Source organism: Haliaeetus albicilla, chromosome 14, assembly GCF_947461875.1.
Source record: "Haliaeetus albicilla chromosome 14, bHalAlb1.1, whole genome shotgun sequence".
Lineage (NCBI taxonomy): Eukaryota > Metazoa > Chordata > Aves > Accipitriformes > Accipitridae > Haliaeetus > Haliaeetus albicilla.
In genome coordinates this window covers 25,819,966-25,837,225 of record NC_091496.1, presented here as the reverse complement: position 1 = coordinate 25,837,225, position 17,260 = coordinate 25,819,966, and the positions used below count along the sequence as shown (strand labels likewise).

General features: G+C 43.1%; 1 protein-coding gene across 4 annotated transcripts in view; it reads right to left on the bottom strand.

The window, feature by feature from the left end:
• TSPAN12 (tetraspanin 12) overlaps positions 1 to 5,494 on the bottom strand; it is a 45,275-nt gene extending 39,781 nt beyond the window's left edge. The window contains exons 1-3 of one of the 4 annotated variants that reach the window (XM_069802050.1): positions 5,339 to 5,494; positions 4,727 to 4,863; positions 3,509 to 3,534 (exon numbers count right to left, since the gene is read on the bottom strand). In XM_069802050.1, the coding sequence (XP_069658151.1) occupies positions 3,509 to 3,534; positions 4,727 to 4,863; positions 5,339 to 5,358 (183 nt within the window). In that variant the 5' untranslated portion in view covers positions 5,359 to 5,494. Of the gene's footprint in view, positions 1 to 3,508; positions 3,535 to 4,726; positions 4,864 to 5,314 lie in introns of all 4 variants that reach the window. The other 3 variants (XM_069802051.1, XM_069802052.1, XM_069802053.1) reach the window with 3 other exon arrangements.
• Positions 5,495 to 17,260: the final 11,766 nt, after the last annotated feature.

Here is a 17,260-nt window from a genome sequence, read left to right as displayed (position 1 = left end):
TAAATTTCTCCACATCCTGACACATGCTATCTAGAGACAATAAAGACCAATACTGCCACTAAGAACAGAAAATTAGGAAGTGGTAGGAGCATGTCTTCTCTGAAGCACCACTAATATCATGTGCTTAGTTAAGCACCAAGTCTTGACTACAGAACACCAATCACGCATTTTTGGATGTCCCCTCTTTTTATTAGGCTGTCCAGAATGTAATATGCTGCAAATAGCAGTGTTACAGTGTGTTAAGATGAGAAACCTGCAGAAATCAAGTTGGGTGTCTCAGTCTCCTAAATTACTTTAAGAAGTGATGCTTATTTATACATGAGGATGGTAGAAGAATGAAACCAAATGTTAACTGCAGGATTTAGTCTGAGGGTTATCCCTTGTCCAGGGCACTGTCAAAAAAAACCCTTATGAAATTAGAAGACCAAGGAGGTCCTGAAACTGCAACTCCTGTTGCTTTGAAGGAGACATCTTGCAGTCAGATGCATGATTCAACTGACCTTGGAAACAGCTTCCAGAAGGGTATCATCAGGTCTGTTACCACAGTCAATCACTTAATCAACAACAGTTAGAGCACTGACAACAGGTTTATTCCCATCTCAGAAGAAAACAGCTTTCAAGATCCACTGCAAGTTGCAGCTCCAGAAATACCGATCCATTCACATCCACAATACCAGTGTTTTTCTGGAGCAGTAAAGGCAGTACATTTATTGGTTCATTATCAAAACAGGATGAACACTAAAACTGAGCCTTTGGCTTCTAGTTGATTGCTTATGAATTGTCTAAACAGCCTTCAGGCCAAAAATTACAAAAAGCATAACAAACGCCATCACCTGCCTTCCTCTCATGCACACACAGGTACATCACCCTGTCTACCATTCCACATCACAGCTCATCAGCTGAGCCCAGTAAAAAAAGTTTCTTTCTTTCCGAATAGACAGCACCCAGCTGTACACTTACAAGCAATGCTCTGGAGAAGCTACAAGGATGGCAGCAGAATGACTGATAAAGTTGTCTCACTTCTCTGCTTCTGTAGGCTCCAACAGCAACCAAATTATGAAGACACCAGTGTATTGCAGCAAGCATCCGCATCTTAAGTTTTTCAGCAATATTCATGGTCAGATTAGCCAGTTCTGTTACACGTAACATCAGCTTAAGGAGCTTGACGTGCACTAGTCTGCCCTCACCAGGCTGCAATGACAAATGCTGGAGTCCCATCATACACACGCTGGGACAGTTGCACACAGGAGACGCTTGAAGCTTACTTTAAATTTTACCTTATGAGATGTTGACAATCAGACCATACCAGACAATGACTACCAGCTCTTGCACAGTTTTTGTCAGGCCTTCAAAAGCTTCAAGCCCACAGCTTGGAGGAGAAAGCATTCCTTTTTGCACATGCTGGAGACCACCACAGTGAAACAAAGAGAGAATGTCAACCTATTCCAGCCAGGACCCTCAATCAAACCACGATTTTAAGAAGTCAACACACACTGTTTGCATATCTTTACTGTTTTCGGCCAAACACTCATAACTGACACAGCCACTGGGCACACTATCAACAGGCTTGAAGTCATTTGGAGGCAATGGCCCTTGGGAAGGAAGGAAGCAAGAGAAAATGTAAAACCCTCCAAGATCAGGCTTGAAGAGAATCACACACGTGTCCCAAATCGGGAGGTCTGTACATACCCTGGAATCACGGCACAACTTGTCTTTACCCACTGGGACAGAGCCCACGGTGCTCAGGAGGAACATGGCTGCACATTTTCAAGGGCTGATCTAATCTAAACTTCCTGACATCCAGCCCATAACCTGGGCTAGTATTTATCCAAGTAAGCATTAATATAAGCAACAGGCAAGCTGAAGCTTTCCAAATGGAGGGAAGAGCAGCGGCAAGGGGAAATCGTTACCCCTGTGCCCACCTGCTGCCAGGGGAACTTTTCACAAGAAAACACTGTCCCATGGGTCATGCTCTGACACTCAGAAAAGGCAGTGGCAAAAATCCCACTGAGCCCAACAGGAGAAAATTCAAGCTCTGACAGAGGAGATAGAGCAGACTGCACTACAACAAGCAGCTAGTAGCAGATTTGTATCTAGCTGTTAAATACACATCTGAACAGGACCAGATAGGAAGCAGAAAGAGGTTTTTTTACACACACATTCCTCTAAAGAAGTCTGATGTAACTGCAATACATTTAACTACCCACCCACTACACATCCTATTTCTTACCACACAATTCTGTCAGCCTCGGGTTTTTTTGCTTATTTGTTTATTTGCTTGGAACCAAACTGCTGCATTCGTTTGCTTTGTAAAATGCAGAGAACTCCCAAATGGAACGGCAAATTTTTCATTTGAGTTCCTACACCTTTCATTTTATATACATTACGGAAGACAGCTTTAATTCCCTGCAACATCTGTGGTGCAAGTCATCTGCTATGTTGGTGTTTATTATTTAATTACATATTCACATGCTTCAGCACTATACAAATCTCACTTAGCTGCTTGGGCGTAATTTCCAGTGTCCTGGCCTCAGCTAGGAAGATGAATTACAGGCATTTTTTTATATTTTGGAGACAAGCATGAGAAGTTAGCATTTTCTTCCTTAGGACTTGTCATACCACAACAGATTCAAAAGATCCTTTTTCCTATATGACTAGGAAAACAAAATAATAATAAAATAAAAAAAAAAATCACACTTTCTAATTAAGGGTGATCTGAGACATCATTATTTAAAGGGCAACAACATCTAAATAATGAGATATTATTTCTAGCCCTGAATGCTCTAAACCAAATCTAGACATGAATTACGAATGAACAAAGTTAACAGCAGCACACCATTACAGGTGTAGTTAGCGCTGTTCCACTGGCAAGCTCAAAGGTGCTGTGTAGCTCCATGCCTGAGGTCCACAACAGAAAAACACATGAACAAAACAATGAAAAGCAAGAAGGAGCAACATGACATGGAAAGGAACTTAAAATTTGAGCAAAGAGGGCAGACACATTTAAATCTCCCAGGTGAGACCTTGATCTCCCTAGAGAAAAGGGCAACACAACACACCAGTCCCCTCCAAAGGTAAGGGCAGGCTTTCCTACACAAAGCATCCCAGGACTGAGAAATTAAGCACTTGGCTCCAGCATCAAGGGCCCCATCACCACTCAACAGATCAACTGACACAGCCTGAGGGTATAAACTCATGTGTAACCTGGGTACCATCTAAAGGGCTACTTCAACTATAAAAAGCTGTCGTTGAATAGTAAATCTGATGGAACACAGCAGGCAACAAGCATGGAGGGCAAGGGAAAAGAGCAGAGTAAGTTTAAGGGGACAAAGACAGCGGTGAGTTAAGGTGTGAATGGGAACTGATGAGGACAGCTCAAGGCAGGAATCATGGAAACCAGAGGAAAGCAACAAACAGGTGAACGGCAAGACAGGATGTTTTCAACCATGTGGATGTCCATTCACTCAACTCTAACAGCATACATGTAAAAATCTGAAGTTGAACTCACGTCAGCTGAACCCAGGCAACCTTCATCTTAAAAGAAAATATAGGCTTTTAGATTTCGTACAGTATCCAATGAAAACTATGTACGTATGATGTGAGAAACTACTACACATCCTTTTTTAAAAAAAAAAAGAAAGATTTCCTCATCTCCTATTAAAGGGCTTTATTCCTACATGCACTACAGAAATAACTTTTTACCTCTGTTAAACACAATATACAAAGCTACCTACTTTCAACAGATTTTCAGATCACTTGCATTATATAAAAAGTACCATTCTGTACCAAATGCTGTTTAACAGTTTTCTCTCTCATTCATATTCTGATCTCCACTCAGTTTTCAGTAATCATGGGCCTTCATCTTAATTCCATTATAGACTAAGCTCGGTCCCAGCCCGTGTGTTATCCCCGCATCGTTCAAGTCTACAGCACCCCAGGACTCAGCCACTGCAAGCAGTTGTGGCATGTCACGCCTTTTGCCCTTTCGTTCTCTTATGCTTATCCAGCATAAATCTCAGCTGTACAGGTGAAGCAGTTTCATTTGGTGCGAGTGAGCGTGGACGGTGAGCAATCTCCATCATGCTGTTTGTCCAGAGCTGTGAAAGTGCAGGAGCGAGTGCTGATCACACCCACTCAGGCTGGAGAGGTAGAAACCCTGCTGCTATAAATACAGGTTTGACTGAAGTGCTGAAAACAAAAGAAAGAAATCACCCCAGGCCTTGCCTGCCAGTTAGGATCTGGCCACGGAAAGCACAAGAAAGGCTCTGGGCAAGGCCTTCGCAGAGCAGCTGACTGCTCAGATACCTGCGAGAGCTTGGAGTTCAGCTCGGGTCACGGGATGCTCTGAAACTCATCCAGTCGGGAAGCCACAGCACCCGTGAATACTTCCCTCTCTCCGTATCACACGTGTATTTATAACACTAGGTTAATACCAAATCTAATTTTACTTCCAACTAGTTTCCAAAGTCTTTTTTTTTTTTTTTTTTTCCCCTCCCCCCCGCGCAGCGTTCAGCATTCCCCTATAGGAACTGCCGGGCATGGGCCCTGCACCACGGCGGGCAACTGCCACCCCTCCGCCCAGCGCGGGGAGCCCCGCCGGCCGAGCCGGCCGAGCCAGCCCCGCTTCCCGCCACCCGCGCCGCCAGGTCGCCGCCACCTGCTCGGGCGGCGGCGGCGGCAGCCCCGGCCCGGCCCGGCCCGGCCCGCTCCGCGTCGCTGGACTCACCCAGAAGAGGAGGTTGAGGGCGTAGAGCAGGCAGCGCAGGCACTTCACCGAGTCCTCCCTGGCCATGGTGAGCCCCCGCGGGAGACAGCCCCATCCTCTCACCACATCCTCCCTCCCGAGGCCGGGCCGCCAGCGCCCTGCAGGGGAAGAGGAGGCGGAGAGGGGCCGGGCGACTCCTCCTTACCGAGGAACCAGCGCGCAGGTGGAGCCGGCCGAGCCGAGCCGGGCCGGGCCGGGCCGGGCCGAGCTGCGGGGCGGCCCTCGACCGACCGCGCCCGGGCGGGAGCGGCCGAGCCCCGCGGGGACCCCCGCGTTGCCCACCGGGGACCGCCGCGTTGCCCGCCGCCCGCCCGCCGCCGGCAGCCTCGCCTCCCCTCTCCTCCCGCCCCGCCCGCAGATACTGACGGGCGAGAGCGTTTTTCAATACAAAGTAATAAAACCGCGCCCAGGGGAGAGGCCGAGCGCTGCCCCGGCAGCGGAGCGGGGCCGAGGGCAGCGGAGGCACGGCCCGCGGGCGCCGGCTCCCTTCCCGCCCGGGAGGGACGCGCTGCCCCGGGGAGGGCGGCCGGGGGACAGCGGCCACTTCACCGCCCGGGCGCCCCCCTCACTCACTTGCTCCGGCGAGGACTCATCGGGACGGGGCGAGGCAGCGCGGCGCGGAGCCGCGGCACCCATGCCCGGCGGGGCGCTGAGGGGAAGGTCCCGGCGGCTGCCCCCGGCCCCCTCCGCCCGCGCCCGCAGCGCTCCGCCGAGCCCGGCGGCGGCGGCGGCGGCGGCGGCGGCGGCCAGCTGCACCGACGGCGCCGCGCATGCGCCGCCGCCCGCGCTCGCCGCCCGCCGGGCCCTAGCGCCGCCGCCGCCGCCGCCGCGCTTCCCGCCCCGTCAGGGCCCAGCGGGGCCCGAGCCGCTGGCGGGGGGGATTTGGGAAGCGGCGGTCTCGCCGACTGTGGAAACGTGCCCGCGGGGCAGATTGGGGATGGCAGCCGGGGGCGTGGGGGAGTTTCGCTGGGAGAGACCGCGGGTTTCCGCCACGGGAGCTGCGCCCGCCTGGGTGGGTTCGGCTCTGGGCCTCTGGGGCAGAGCCCGGAGGGGCCAAGCCCAGAAGCGCGTTGCCCGCTGACAGACTCTCGTCCTCAAACCCCCCGTTATGGCGGGGCTTGGGGGCTGGGGACACCTTGGGCGATGGGCTCAGACAAGCTGAAGTAGGCGAAACCCGCGACTTGCGGCACCTTGGCCCCGAGTGGGGAATACCTCGCAAAACACGGGGGGCGTTCGTGAGATTTCACGGGCGTTTCACAAGGCTTCGGTGCCGTGGCGTCGGAAATTAAACCCTGCTGACGTCGAACCCAGATCTGGGCATTAACAGCCCGGCGCCTGCTCCCCGCGGCCCAGCAGCAAATTGAGAAGCGCCACCATATTGGAGACAAATTATTCCGGAAAGGGGCAAAATCTGCAGTTATTATTTGGGCAGGACGGCCAATGATTTGCCCCATGCTGTGCGTAGTACTTAGAGAGGCCACAGCTGAGCTGAAAAAGTCATCCCGTCTCTGAAACCCGTGAAAGCGTGCGTGCCTCTGGTGGTAAGGGCGGTAATTTCCTACTGGTGTCTGTATTGTTTCAATGCGTACATAATCCATATTTCAAAAGGAAGAATTATAGTTTAAAACACAGTCTTCTGTGCAGATCAGCAAAGAATTTTCCATGAATGCATATAAAGGTGTTGCAGTGCCGCTGTCACAAAAATTAGAAGAAAATACACTGAAAAATGTTTCTTAACTAGAAGAGGAAAATGGCCTTCGGTACATGTTATATAGCGACTGTTTTAACAACTGCTCGCGAAAGCTGAGAAAGAGGAAGAAGGACATAACGGATGAAATCTAGCTCTTGCCAGGCCAAAGAAAAATCTGTTTCTTGAAGTGCTAGAAACAATGACTTGAAAAAACACCCAGACTCCAGATACTCAAATGCTTATCAGTGAGGCTTCTGGTGGGATCTCCCTTACAAGATTTCATGCTATTAGTAATGAATCAGGGCAGACAGACTCTGCAGGTGTATTTATCCCTCCCTAAAAAGAAAGTAAAATGGACGTGGATGGACATAAAATCCCATGCAACAGGGATTTTATGCCAAATTTATAAAAGTGAAAATGGTAGTAAAGTTGAAAGTACTCAATGTTGCAGAAATGTGGTGTGTGAAGATTTTTCTACCCTGAAATTTGCTAAGCTTTAACTGCTACTTTGATCCTTTTTTCTGAAACCAAGAGCCCCTCCGGGAAGTGTACTATGCCACATTTCTAATCTTCAGTGAATATTGCTAATTCCATACCTAAATAAGGCAAACTGAGCTAAGACAGATACTGTTAAAAGGTGACATTGTACATTCATTGTGCTGTTTACATACCATTCATTCCCCTTATTACTGAAGATTTCACATGAGCACAGCGAGACAGATCTTGAACAGGTACGGTATTTTCAGTGAACCCGTGCCAGTTTACAAAAATAGTGTCAGTTTACAACTGAGCTCCAGGCTTGCCTGAGGACAATACAGCCTGTTATAAACCAATTTAAAAAAAAAAAAAATTGAGGTTGTGTTTGTGTTCTTGATTGTTCCTTGGGAGAGAACAAATTACCTGAGCAAGGTTTTATAAAAAATGCACTACAAAAATATTCAATTATCTTACACCCAGTGACTTTTCCTTAAACATGCCTAAAATAGCAAATGAGAAGTTATTTTACTTGTTTCAGGTATTTTTTGGCTTAGAGCTCAGCTGTTCCTAGTACATGAGGAATTTGAGGAAAAGAAAAAGAAAACCAGTCTCTTAGACTTCTTGTTAAAAATCCTACTAAAAATGACACTTCAAGATTTTATGTATCTGAGTTTCTATTCTTTGAGATTTTTAGTTACAAGATGCTCTCAGGCTAATTTTTTTAAAATTCTGTTACAACAGCTCCATCACAAACATAAAGAGGATCCCCTAGCTGGTTAAAGAATTTTTCTGTCATTTTGCTGTTTGCTAAGCCATTATTCGTCCAGAAGAGATTTTGCTCAAAACCTAAAGAAAACAGGTCCTATTTATGAATGTCTGCCAAACACTATAGGGCCCAGAGGACGGTCCCTCTGGAATACTGCTTTCTACCCGGCTGTCAAACTTTGTGAAATTTCCATGATGTCAACACTGGGAAAGAAATGCACAGAAAGTTCCCATGCATTCAAAACAGGAAGTATTAGCACCCAAAAAAACCCCAGGGAAGCTACTATGCTGCTTCAGTACATGCTTTTTTGTTTTCCTTTAAACTAAATACTTCAGATTTTATTTAGGCCAAGACAAAAGAATACTTTTTACAAACAGGAGTCTAATGGGGAAGCTCTTCATGTTTATAATTTTTTGAAATAAGAGTTTGCTGTTAGCAACTAATGCTTCTTTAATGTGCAGCATGGGAACTATTGAAGCCTTGTGGATTGGTATTGTCTGCTTGGATTCTCCAATGTGTAATAAACTAGAAATTATGAAGCTTTTTTCTGTGACAGGGCATCCACAATAACTTTCTAATATGAATTCTGTAGACTTAAAGTGTTCATGATACAGCCTTTCCATCAATGGCAGAGGAGGGGGATGGACATACTAATAACTCCAAATATCTCTCTTTCCTCAGCTTAACTGCCTATTTTAATTTGATGTATGGAAACTTGGTATCTGTAAGCTAGCTCCTCTTTGTCATACATGCTTGAAATTGGCCAACAGGTTCAAAAGCTATTAGAAGAGTGTGGATTGGCAGACATATGTCTGCATGAATACTACAGTATGATCTCATGAGCTCTTCTTCATTGGGAAACCCGACTAAAAGAGGAGTGGATATTAAAGACATCCATCCAGCACATAGCTGCAACTGTCTTTAAACTACATGAGTAGCCTGATCAAGTGGAATAGCATTAGGCATGGGTGTAAATTTATAGGTGATAATTGCCTGATACTAGATGGCAGGAAACTTTATCACTGAAAAAGCAATGAGTTAAAGTAATGTCCTTTTATATGCTGCCTTAACATATAAAATTACTCATATGAGTACTGAACAGAGGAACATACATGTGGATGTGCTTTGGCACATATTCGTTTCAATACTGTGTGGTATCTACTCAGCTTGATCTATTCTGATGAGTAAATTGGTCATGAACAAATTTATATACAGGATTTCAGTCTAAGCTAGAAATGTCTTTGATAGCACCGGGGCAATTCTTTTAATATATTTGTTCCAGCTACACTGTCTGTTAGATGTGAAAATTCTGTGATCCCTCTCATTTTTGTGTTAAGTTTTGAGGATACTTAAGTCATTCCTTTTTATACATAGCTTTCTAATTGCAAGCCCCTGCCAGGTATTGCCAGGGCAGGCAAGTTCTGTAACCGGCACCTGTCTGCAATGAGTAATTTGTGTGACTAACTGTCCCAATGCTGACCTCTGAGGATGGATTTCTGAAGCTAGCTGGTGGCTTGTCAGTGTCTCAGGTAGGCATCTCACCACTTGGCCTCGCTTTCTCAGTGTGTTACTTGATTGTAATGGTATTCTCTACTTTGGTCCTGTCTGCTTAGCTTAGGTCTTTCTGAGCTTTGCTCCAGGTCTGTCTGCTCCTTAGCCTAGACTCAGACTTAATGTAGTTTCCTTCCCTTTGCTCCTTGAGCCATTTACTCTAGAGCCCTTCTGTCTATGTTTCCCTTTTTCTGCTCTTTGCTTGGTACCCTTCTTAACTTCTCCAGGGTTTGGTTTGCCTTACTTTTAAGCCTGGTTCTTTCCTGGTCCCAGCACTGGTTATGACTGTCTGCCCAGTGAATATCCCTCCCCACTGACAGCTTTAACATCAAGGGCAGGATGGAGGTTTGTTTAAGAACCAAATTCTCAGACGCACAAGTATCCATCTGTAAAACCAAAGGTGTACTAGTTGGCTCAGGAGTAACCTGTCTGGTAAATGCATGTTTGTAACAGAACCCAGCATTGCTCAAGACAGTACATTTTGAGCAATGTACTCAGTACATTTTGAGCAAGCAACCGAAGAGTTATAACATCCATCACAATGTGATTTCAGTGTTTCTCTGTGAAGATGAGTATCGATACAAGTACAGATGAGCATGTTTTCTTCAGAGTCAGGGCATCTGGAACAAGAAAAAGAATGGAGCGAAACAATAATACACATTAAAAATATGAGAATAATATACCATATAGCAGCTGAAAAAATGAAAAACAAGAGGATTCAAATTTGCTCTTAATACTAAGTGGAAAAGAACAACTCGCATTTTTCAGTCTTTATTTACTTAATTTTTTTAAAAAGAGCATAAAACCACATAAAAATCTGCATGTCAAACAAATGATGTGAGAACCTGGAAAAATATGTCCTTCATATCCAAATTAAAATGTTAGGAATAACAAAAATGATACATTCGATAATCAGAAACAGATGAATGTGGCTCTGTGATTTCTAAGTCAACTGTCTTGAGATGTGCTACAAGCCAGGAGGTGAGAATCCTTACTAGGGGTGTACATCAACTCATTAGGAGTTAACTCCCTGTTAGGACAGTCTGGAAATCCCATCCATTCCAGAAAATATGCACGGCCAGTGAGAGATGGAAGGCTGCTACCAGAGCTAATCACTAAAAGTATTCAAGCAGACAGTATAACTGTGAATTTCTTAGGAGCAAGCAAGAAAATGTGTGGTCAGTGAGCCATGTGTCATAGAGCTCGGAAAGAAGAATGCTTTATGGATTTAAAAGAGCAGTGCTCTCTAAAGTGACTCCCAAGGTGAGTCCAGCTAGAGGACCTGATTGTTTTATCCCTGCCGTACAATGAATTTCTTTGCTGTTTATCCTAGGGCACTTCCCAGTGCCTGTTCTTTCTTGTCTTATTCCCCTCTCCAAGAGCATGGATTTCAGTTCAACAGGAAGATCGTGCCTGCACTAAAAGACACAGTTTGAAAAGCCTGCTCTGTTGGTTTTGGGTGGCTTTTCTTCAATACATGGTGCCTGATGTTATAATGGGAGCCACAGAGTTTTTGCTAGACATTCTTTTCTAGTTAAATCCCGTAAGGAGGCGTTCAGCATTTGTAACTGCTCCAGAAATGAGGAACGGCACAGTGATCTTCAGAGTCCTGTTTATTATAGTCTGCACTTCCTTTTCAGGCCCAGCAGGGGATTTTACATGAGCAAAGAGCACATTTTAGTATCTGTGATGTGCCAGTAGCACTGCTAGTTATCAAGGTTGCGTGACACTTCTTATCATGAAGTCCTGGTGGTGTAGGGAAATACAAGGGAGATCTCATCACTAGACAGTAGCCGCTTTGGAGAACTGGAGTCAGTCTCCACTGCAGAGTCCCTGTGTGGCAAGTTCCTTTAATCACATTTTTCCCAGGCAGTTATTTTGTTCTCTGTTTTCATTGTCCAGCTTGAGATCTCACAGGCTGATTTGCAGAAATGTTTAAACATTCACAACTGTATCTGAAGCTACTGGGTACTGCCCTTTGAAAATATGAAATGTTACTCATTGTGAACTACTCAGATGGATCAGCCTGAATTCTCAGATGCTCATATCATACAGCCTGAGTTTCCCAGCTGTAGGGTGGAGGTGATAAAACTGTTCTTTCAGAGAAGTGTTGCGGAGAGGAATGTTTGTGAAACATGTATGTGCTATGAGAGCCACAGAACAGGCCATCAGGAAATGTGTGGCTGTCCTCACAGCTGAGACTGAATAGTGGAAAGTAAATACACCACATGCTGAATGATGCTAAAAGAATATACTAAAAAACTCATTCTTTGCACATAATGAAGCAGGGGTCAAGAAGAAAAATGTGTATGATGGTATAACTAAAGCCGGCATCATAATTTAATATAGGATTAAAGATTCACAGACATTTTTAACTCTGACACTTCCTTATTTTTCAGTGTTTAATAAATTATCCCTTAGGGCATTTTTTTCTTTGGGGAGGTCAGGGTCAATATGAAATAGGTTTTCAGAAAGGATTCTCTTGCTAGCTAAGGTGAATGTGCTGCTCTGCACATAGTTGCTCTGTGCTACAGAGTTGCTGTCACACCCTGTTGTTCCATCTAATTATACACACCCTTATGGGATTATCTTCTGTAATAGAGGTCCCAGGTCTGAAATGTGTGAGAATCAGAGCTCAACTCTGATTAAGAGTTAGAAGAGAATTTACTAGAGGTGATGAAGCAAAATCTGGTGTTACTTAAGTACTCATCAGTTTCCTTGTGGCCTTACAGGGATGGGAGAAGTCTTCCTCTTCTTCCCATTTGTTTCACCGTCTTCCTTTTCTCCTTAACCTTCTTTTTATCTCCACTTTTTCCTTTCTCCTTTTCTAAATATCCTCTGCTGCTGAACCTGTTTTTCCTCCTAAGTTTCAGTCCCTTGTCCAGATTCTTCTCTGCGTTGAGATTGTCATATAGGAGCCAGATAAAGAAGTGTCTGAGGGGATGGCTGTGTCTGGACCTCTTACACCAGTCTTCTGATGACAAAGCCCGGAACTACAATGCATGAGATGCCTTAACATAAATGGTGTTCCCTTCTCCTTGGATCTGAAAGCCCTCCTGGCTGGCTCGCAGTTCCCATGAAAATTGCTGCTGAAACTGTCATTGGAGTCTTGAGTGAGATGCAGGAGAAAGCAGGACACAGAAATGAGAGAGATGTGTGGAAATTCAAAGACATTAAGAACAGGTAAGATGAAAGAAAATGTAAAAATCTGGAGAATGATGGAGGGATGCTGAGGCTTGAAAAAGAAAACAAGGGATATGAAGACATCTGAACTATATGTTATTTTGCTATTATTACAAAGCCTGGCAGGAAGTGTGTCATGGAATGCTTTAGACTGAAGCTCTTCAGAGAAGGAAAGAAAAGTAAATTGTCTGGCTGCAGTTTTCTTCATTCTAATAAAGTTCTTTTTCTGTGTTAAAAGACGCAGATTTTTATCTTGACTTTTTAAGTCTGACGTGTGATAATTAGATCAGTATTGGAGAAAGGTACATGCCTGCCAAGATACTTGTCTAAGCAGAAAAAATGTAGAAGGCATGGAAAGTCTTTATGAGAAGGATGCCTCTCAAAGCATCATTTATTTTACTGAATACCTTGAATTGTCAAGTGGCAGGTTTTAATTACTTTGAACTTATGTGCGGAAGAAGTGAACATATTTAAGTACCTAAGCCAAAACTTCTTCTCCCCAGAATGATGTGTGAGACCAGGGTTACTACCATATTTTTCCTTCACATTGTAATCAGTCTCACATCTCTGCAATATGGAGGATTCTTCATGTGAGAATATAGGCTAATATCACGAGAGTCAGCAAGTAACTAGCTTTCGTTAAAGTCGGCATCAGAAATTATCTTTCATGGGACAGAGCATGACTGTGACTTCTTCACCAATTTTCTTCTACTTCCTGTATACTGTCTGAAGCAGGTTGCTTGTGCCCTAAATCTGAGCCATCTCTGTGCTAGTTTTTTGTAGGTGGTACTCTGCATAGGCCCTGATTTTTACTTGGAGCCTCTATATGCTTGCTGCAAGACAAACAGCAATACTTCATAAATATATATGGCAGAATCATTGTACAGCTTCCTCTAAACAAAAAACCTCATTATTTTCACAATAATGTAATTCTTAAGTATTTTGAATTTAAGTTGGCAGATGAGAATGTATGGCATTTATTTGCAAAAATTCCACCATAAAGGGTCTCTTTATAATACCTTTCCTGAATGTAGGCCGTTTTTCAAGTGGGTGAATTGGCTGCTTGTCATGTAAACAATGTGTTATTGAAATGTTGATGCCTTACTCCCATGGACCGAACACCCTGGTGAGGGAGGGTGCTGGTTTTGCGATGCAGACATAAGGACGCAGAACTGGACTGCCACTCAGTGGTGCTGGAGATCATCAGTTCTTGTACCACTACCCATTGGCACTGACATGGCTGAACACGGCTACATGAGCAACCACATAAGATAAACTGGGCACAAACAGGGGTACAGAAATGCTATACAACTTTAGTATAACATCCTAGCAATGCCAGAGTGATTATTAATAGACTTTGTAAACGATTCTGAAAAACACAGTAGGAACCCAAATGCCATAAAGCTCAATTTTGTCTGACACTAAAACACCATTATTAAAGAGAATCGTCTGCTCTGAGCTATCACATCAGTGACTTGGACACTTACCTACTGTCATTTATCCATGATTTTCCATGGAATGTTTTAAAATGACATTACAATCCCAGTGGATTGTTTATCAAAGAACTGTTACTTCAGTACTGCAGCATTAGGATGCTTTTGATAGCTATGACATGCCTTAGTTTAAATTGTCTTCTCTGTTTGCATCACACTAGTATGTATCAGCTCTTCTTTTTCAGGATCAAAGGATATCTTACTGCACGTCAGAAACTCATTAAACCTATATTTGTAAATAAAGCATTTGTTTCACAGCACCAGGTGTCCTTGAACCACTACAGTGAACAGCTCTGCAGGATGTGTCCTAAATGTACTCAAAGCTCCAGTGAATGATGAAAATGTGACTTGTCTGTTAAGCATCCTGGGAACAACTTGTTATGGCCTATAAAGCAGTAGAAAAAGTGCACACAATGGTATTTCCAGAGCTGAAACACAAATCTAATTAGATTCCCATCAAATGGCTTATTTGAGACTGAAAAATTGCTGGACTGATTACAAAGTTTGCTTTATAGATTAATAGGCTAGTTTAATAGCCATAGTTCTCATTGTGTATGAACTATTTCCTATGCACTTTGTTGTACAGATAGTAATTGCTTTGGCTTTTATGTAATATATGTCTATGTTGCTGCTACTTTTGCAAATGAGACCTGCCTTGGGTAACCTTTTTAGCCTGTGATTTCCTTTTTTTTTAGTCAATCCGTTTTCCAAGTTAGAATTCATTTTCAGGTTTATCAGCAGCTGAATACCCAGACTGGTATTCATGCTTCATAATTATTGAAAAATATTTAATTAGATCCAGTAAGACCTTAAAAATGGAAGCAGAACAAATTATACACACAGCAGTATTTTACACACAAAACTGATTAGACTAAAATACTAATAAACCTTCTTCTGGGGACACTTCTGGGGTCATCTTACATTTGTAATGCACTACTAGATTGGGGAGATGAGCGAAAACAACTTTCTTCTGTGTCGCATCATGACAACAACTTCTTGGTACAGATGCTAAAATGATTAGGGCTAGCCACAGCCACACACTACGCACAGCTGCTGAGCAGCAAGGGCATGCTTTCCTCCTTCACCAGTTTCTGGTACTTGGGGTGGCAGTTTTCACTGCAGAATGTTCAACTGTGATATCATAAAAGATTCTCTATAGCCTATAAAATCCCTGTCCTAACTAATAACTAACTACAATGGCAATGAAATTTTTGTGCACTTCATTCTTTCTATTTATACAGCTATATGAACTAATGAGTCCACACCCGTGTCAAAATCTAATGCCAGATGTTATGTTTGACTTTTAAAGAAGCCAAGAGAAGCATGGAACATTTCCTTGAGAGGGGAAAGCTGCACTGGCAACAAATTTTGAGAAGACCAGAGGTAAAGGGAAGTGACTGGATGGAAGTACAATTACAACACTAGAATTTTTCATTTTTTAAGTATGAAGGAAACTGCATTTCTGATTTTGACCACTCATTTGACCTCTTCCCTCCTCCTAGCTTTGACATGTTTTTTCTGATTTTCTTTTGTGAAGTGATTGCTCTTCTTACCAAAATGTCCATTCAGTTTAGCTTTCTCTTCATTAAAAGCTGATCCATCTAGGAGATCACCATCCAAACTATTTTTGACCAGCCATCATTGTTTCCTATATGCTTACTGGCTATATGTTGGCCTTTCTTGAGTGACCATGACTTTGCAGTACACTCCTTCACAGTCTTCTCTTATTTCTACTTCTTGCGTTATTCATCTGCTGTTTCTTCTGTTTCTTACCCATAAATATTTTTTGTTCTTCCCCCCAACATTATCAACAGCAATTGCCTTCATTTTGTGTTTCTTGAATTCTGCTAGACAAATCTTATGGCTACTTAGAGGTCCTCACTGTAAGCTTTTCTATTCGTCCTTTATTTCTCATATTGACATTTCTCGTGTGCTCTGTCTTTATTTTTTCAGCAGGTCAGCTAATTCTTTCATTGTCTTGTAAGCATTCCTCAGTAAAAATTTGCTTCTACCAGCAGATGTAAGTGAAATCCATCTCTTCAAAATTCCTCCCTTTCTGTATCTGCCCATTCGCAGCCCACACTAGTTCCTTCCTTCTCTGAAATCATGGGATGATTCATTTGCAGCTGGGACCGAGCAGGATTTTGCGTATCATCACATATGATGTGTTAAGAACATACTTTACTTAGCTACGCAAGAAAAAAGAAACCTCTTCCCCTGCCCAAATAAGAAAACAAAAGTTTAGGTGGCTGAACAACAAAGATGGAGTTATGTGTGACATGATCATAGTTTAAATATGTATCTGTATATATGTGTTGGTGTTTTTTCATGCTACTGTCAGTCTTAAGTATAACATACACACTTAGCAACTATGTGTTGTACTCTTAAATATTGACATATTTTTTCACTATTGTTATTCTTTTCTAAATATGAGAGCATAAAGGTTTAAGAATGTTCTGTTAGATAGTCAATAAGCTTAAATGATACAATAAAAAAAGTATTGATCTGAATTGTGTTACATAAGTACATTTGACACATTTGCCCAGTCATCACTATTGCTAGAAAAGAGTTCTTTTTTATGTACAGCATTATATCATGTACATTTTCTGTTTCCTTCAAGAACATCTTGTAATACAAAGAATCAAATAAAAGCTCTTTCATACTATGAAATTTATATTCCAAGAAGGAAGCATTGTTTGATAGAGGTCTTAATGTGACAAAATAGTGGCTGTGCTCAATTGACAAGTATCCACAGGTTCTGTGGTATCTTGGGTCCCCTCTCAAACTAACCGTTCTCCTTCATTCCATAAAACCCAGTGTGGCACCAGTGATGGACCTTTTATGGGATCACCATTAGTTATGCAGTGCTTAAAGTATTAAAGTCTCCACTGGGAGATGTCTGCCTTACAATATCTTCTGAAGATAAGTAGGTAAAGTACATATATGCTTTGTCCATTACTTGTCTTTTTTTATACAAGTAATAATAGGAACAAAAGGAATTTATCACTAAAACAGGATGGCAATGCCTGAAAAGTTGTGCAAGTGAAATGTATCATCCTTTAGCCCACAGATTTGTAATGTTTCATGTTCACTCCATGCTGAACAGAGAAAAATACTTGGAACATACGGAAAAATTGAAGGTGATTACGATAAAGCTATTCTGAAGCCTGATTTTGCCATTCAATAGTGTTGTTTCCATGGTAACTCCTGCATCACATGGCACCTGTGTACATGATGCAAAGGCATTTCTTAAAGTTACACAAATACTATCAGGAAGGGCAAACTTCTGTGTTTCTTTTGTCAGTGTGCAGTAAGTATTTTATATCCATTACAAA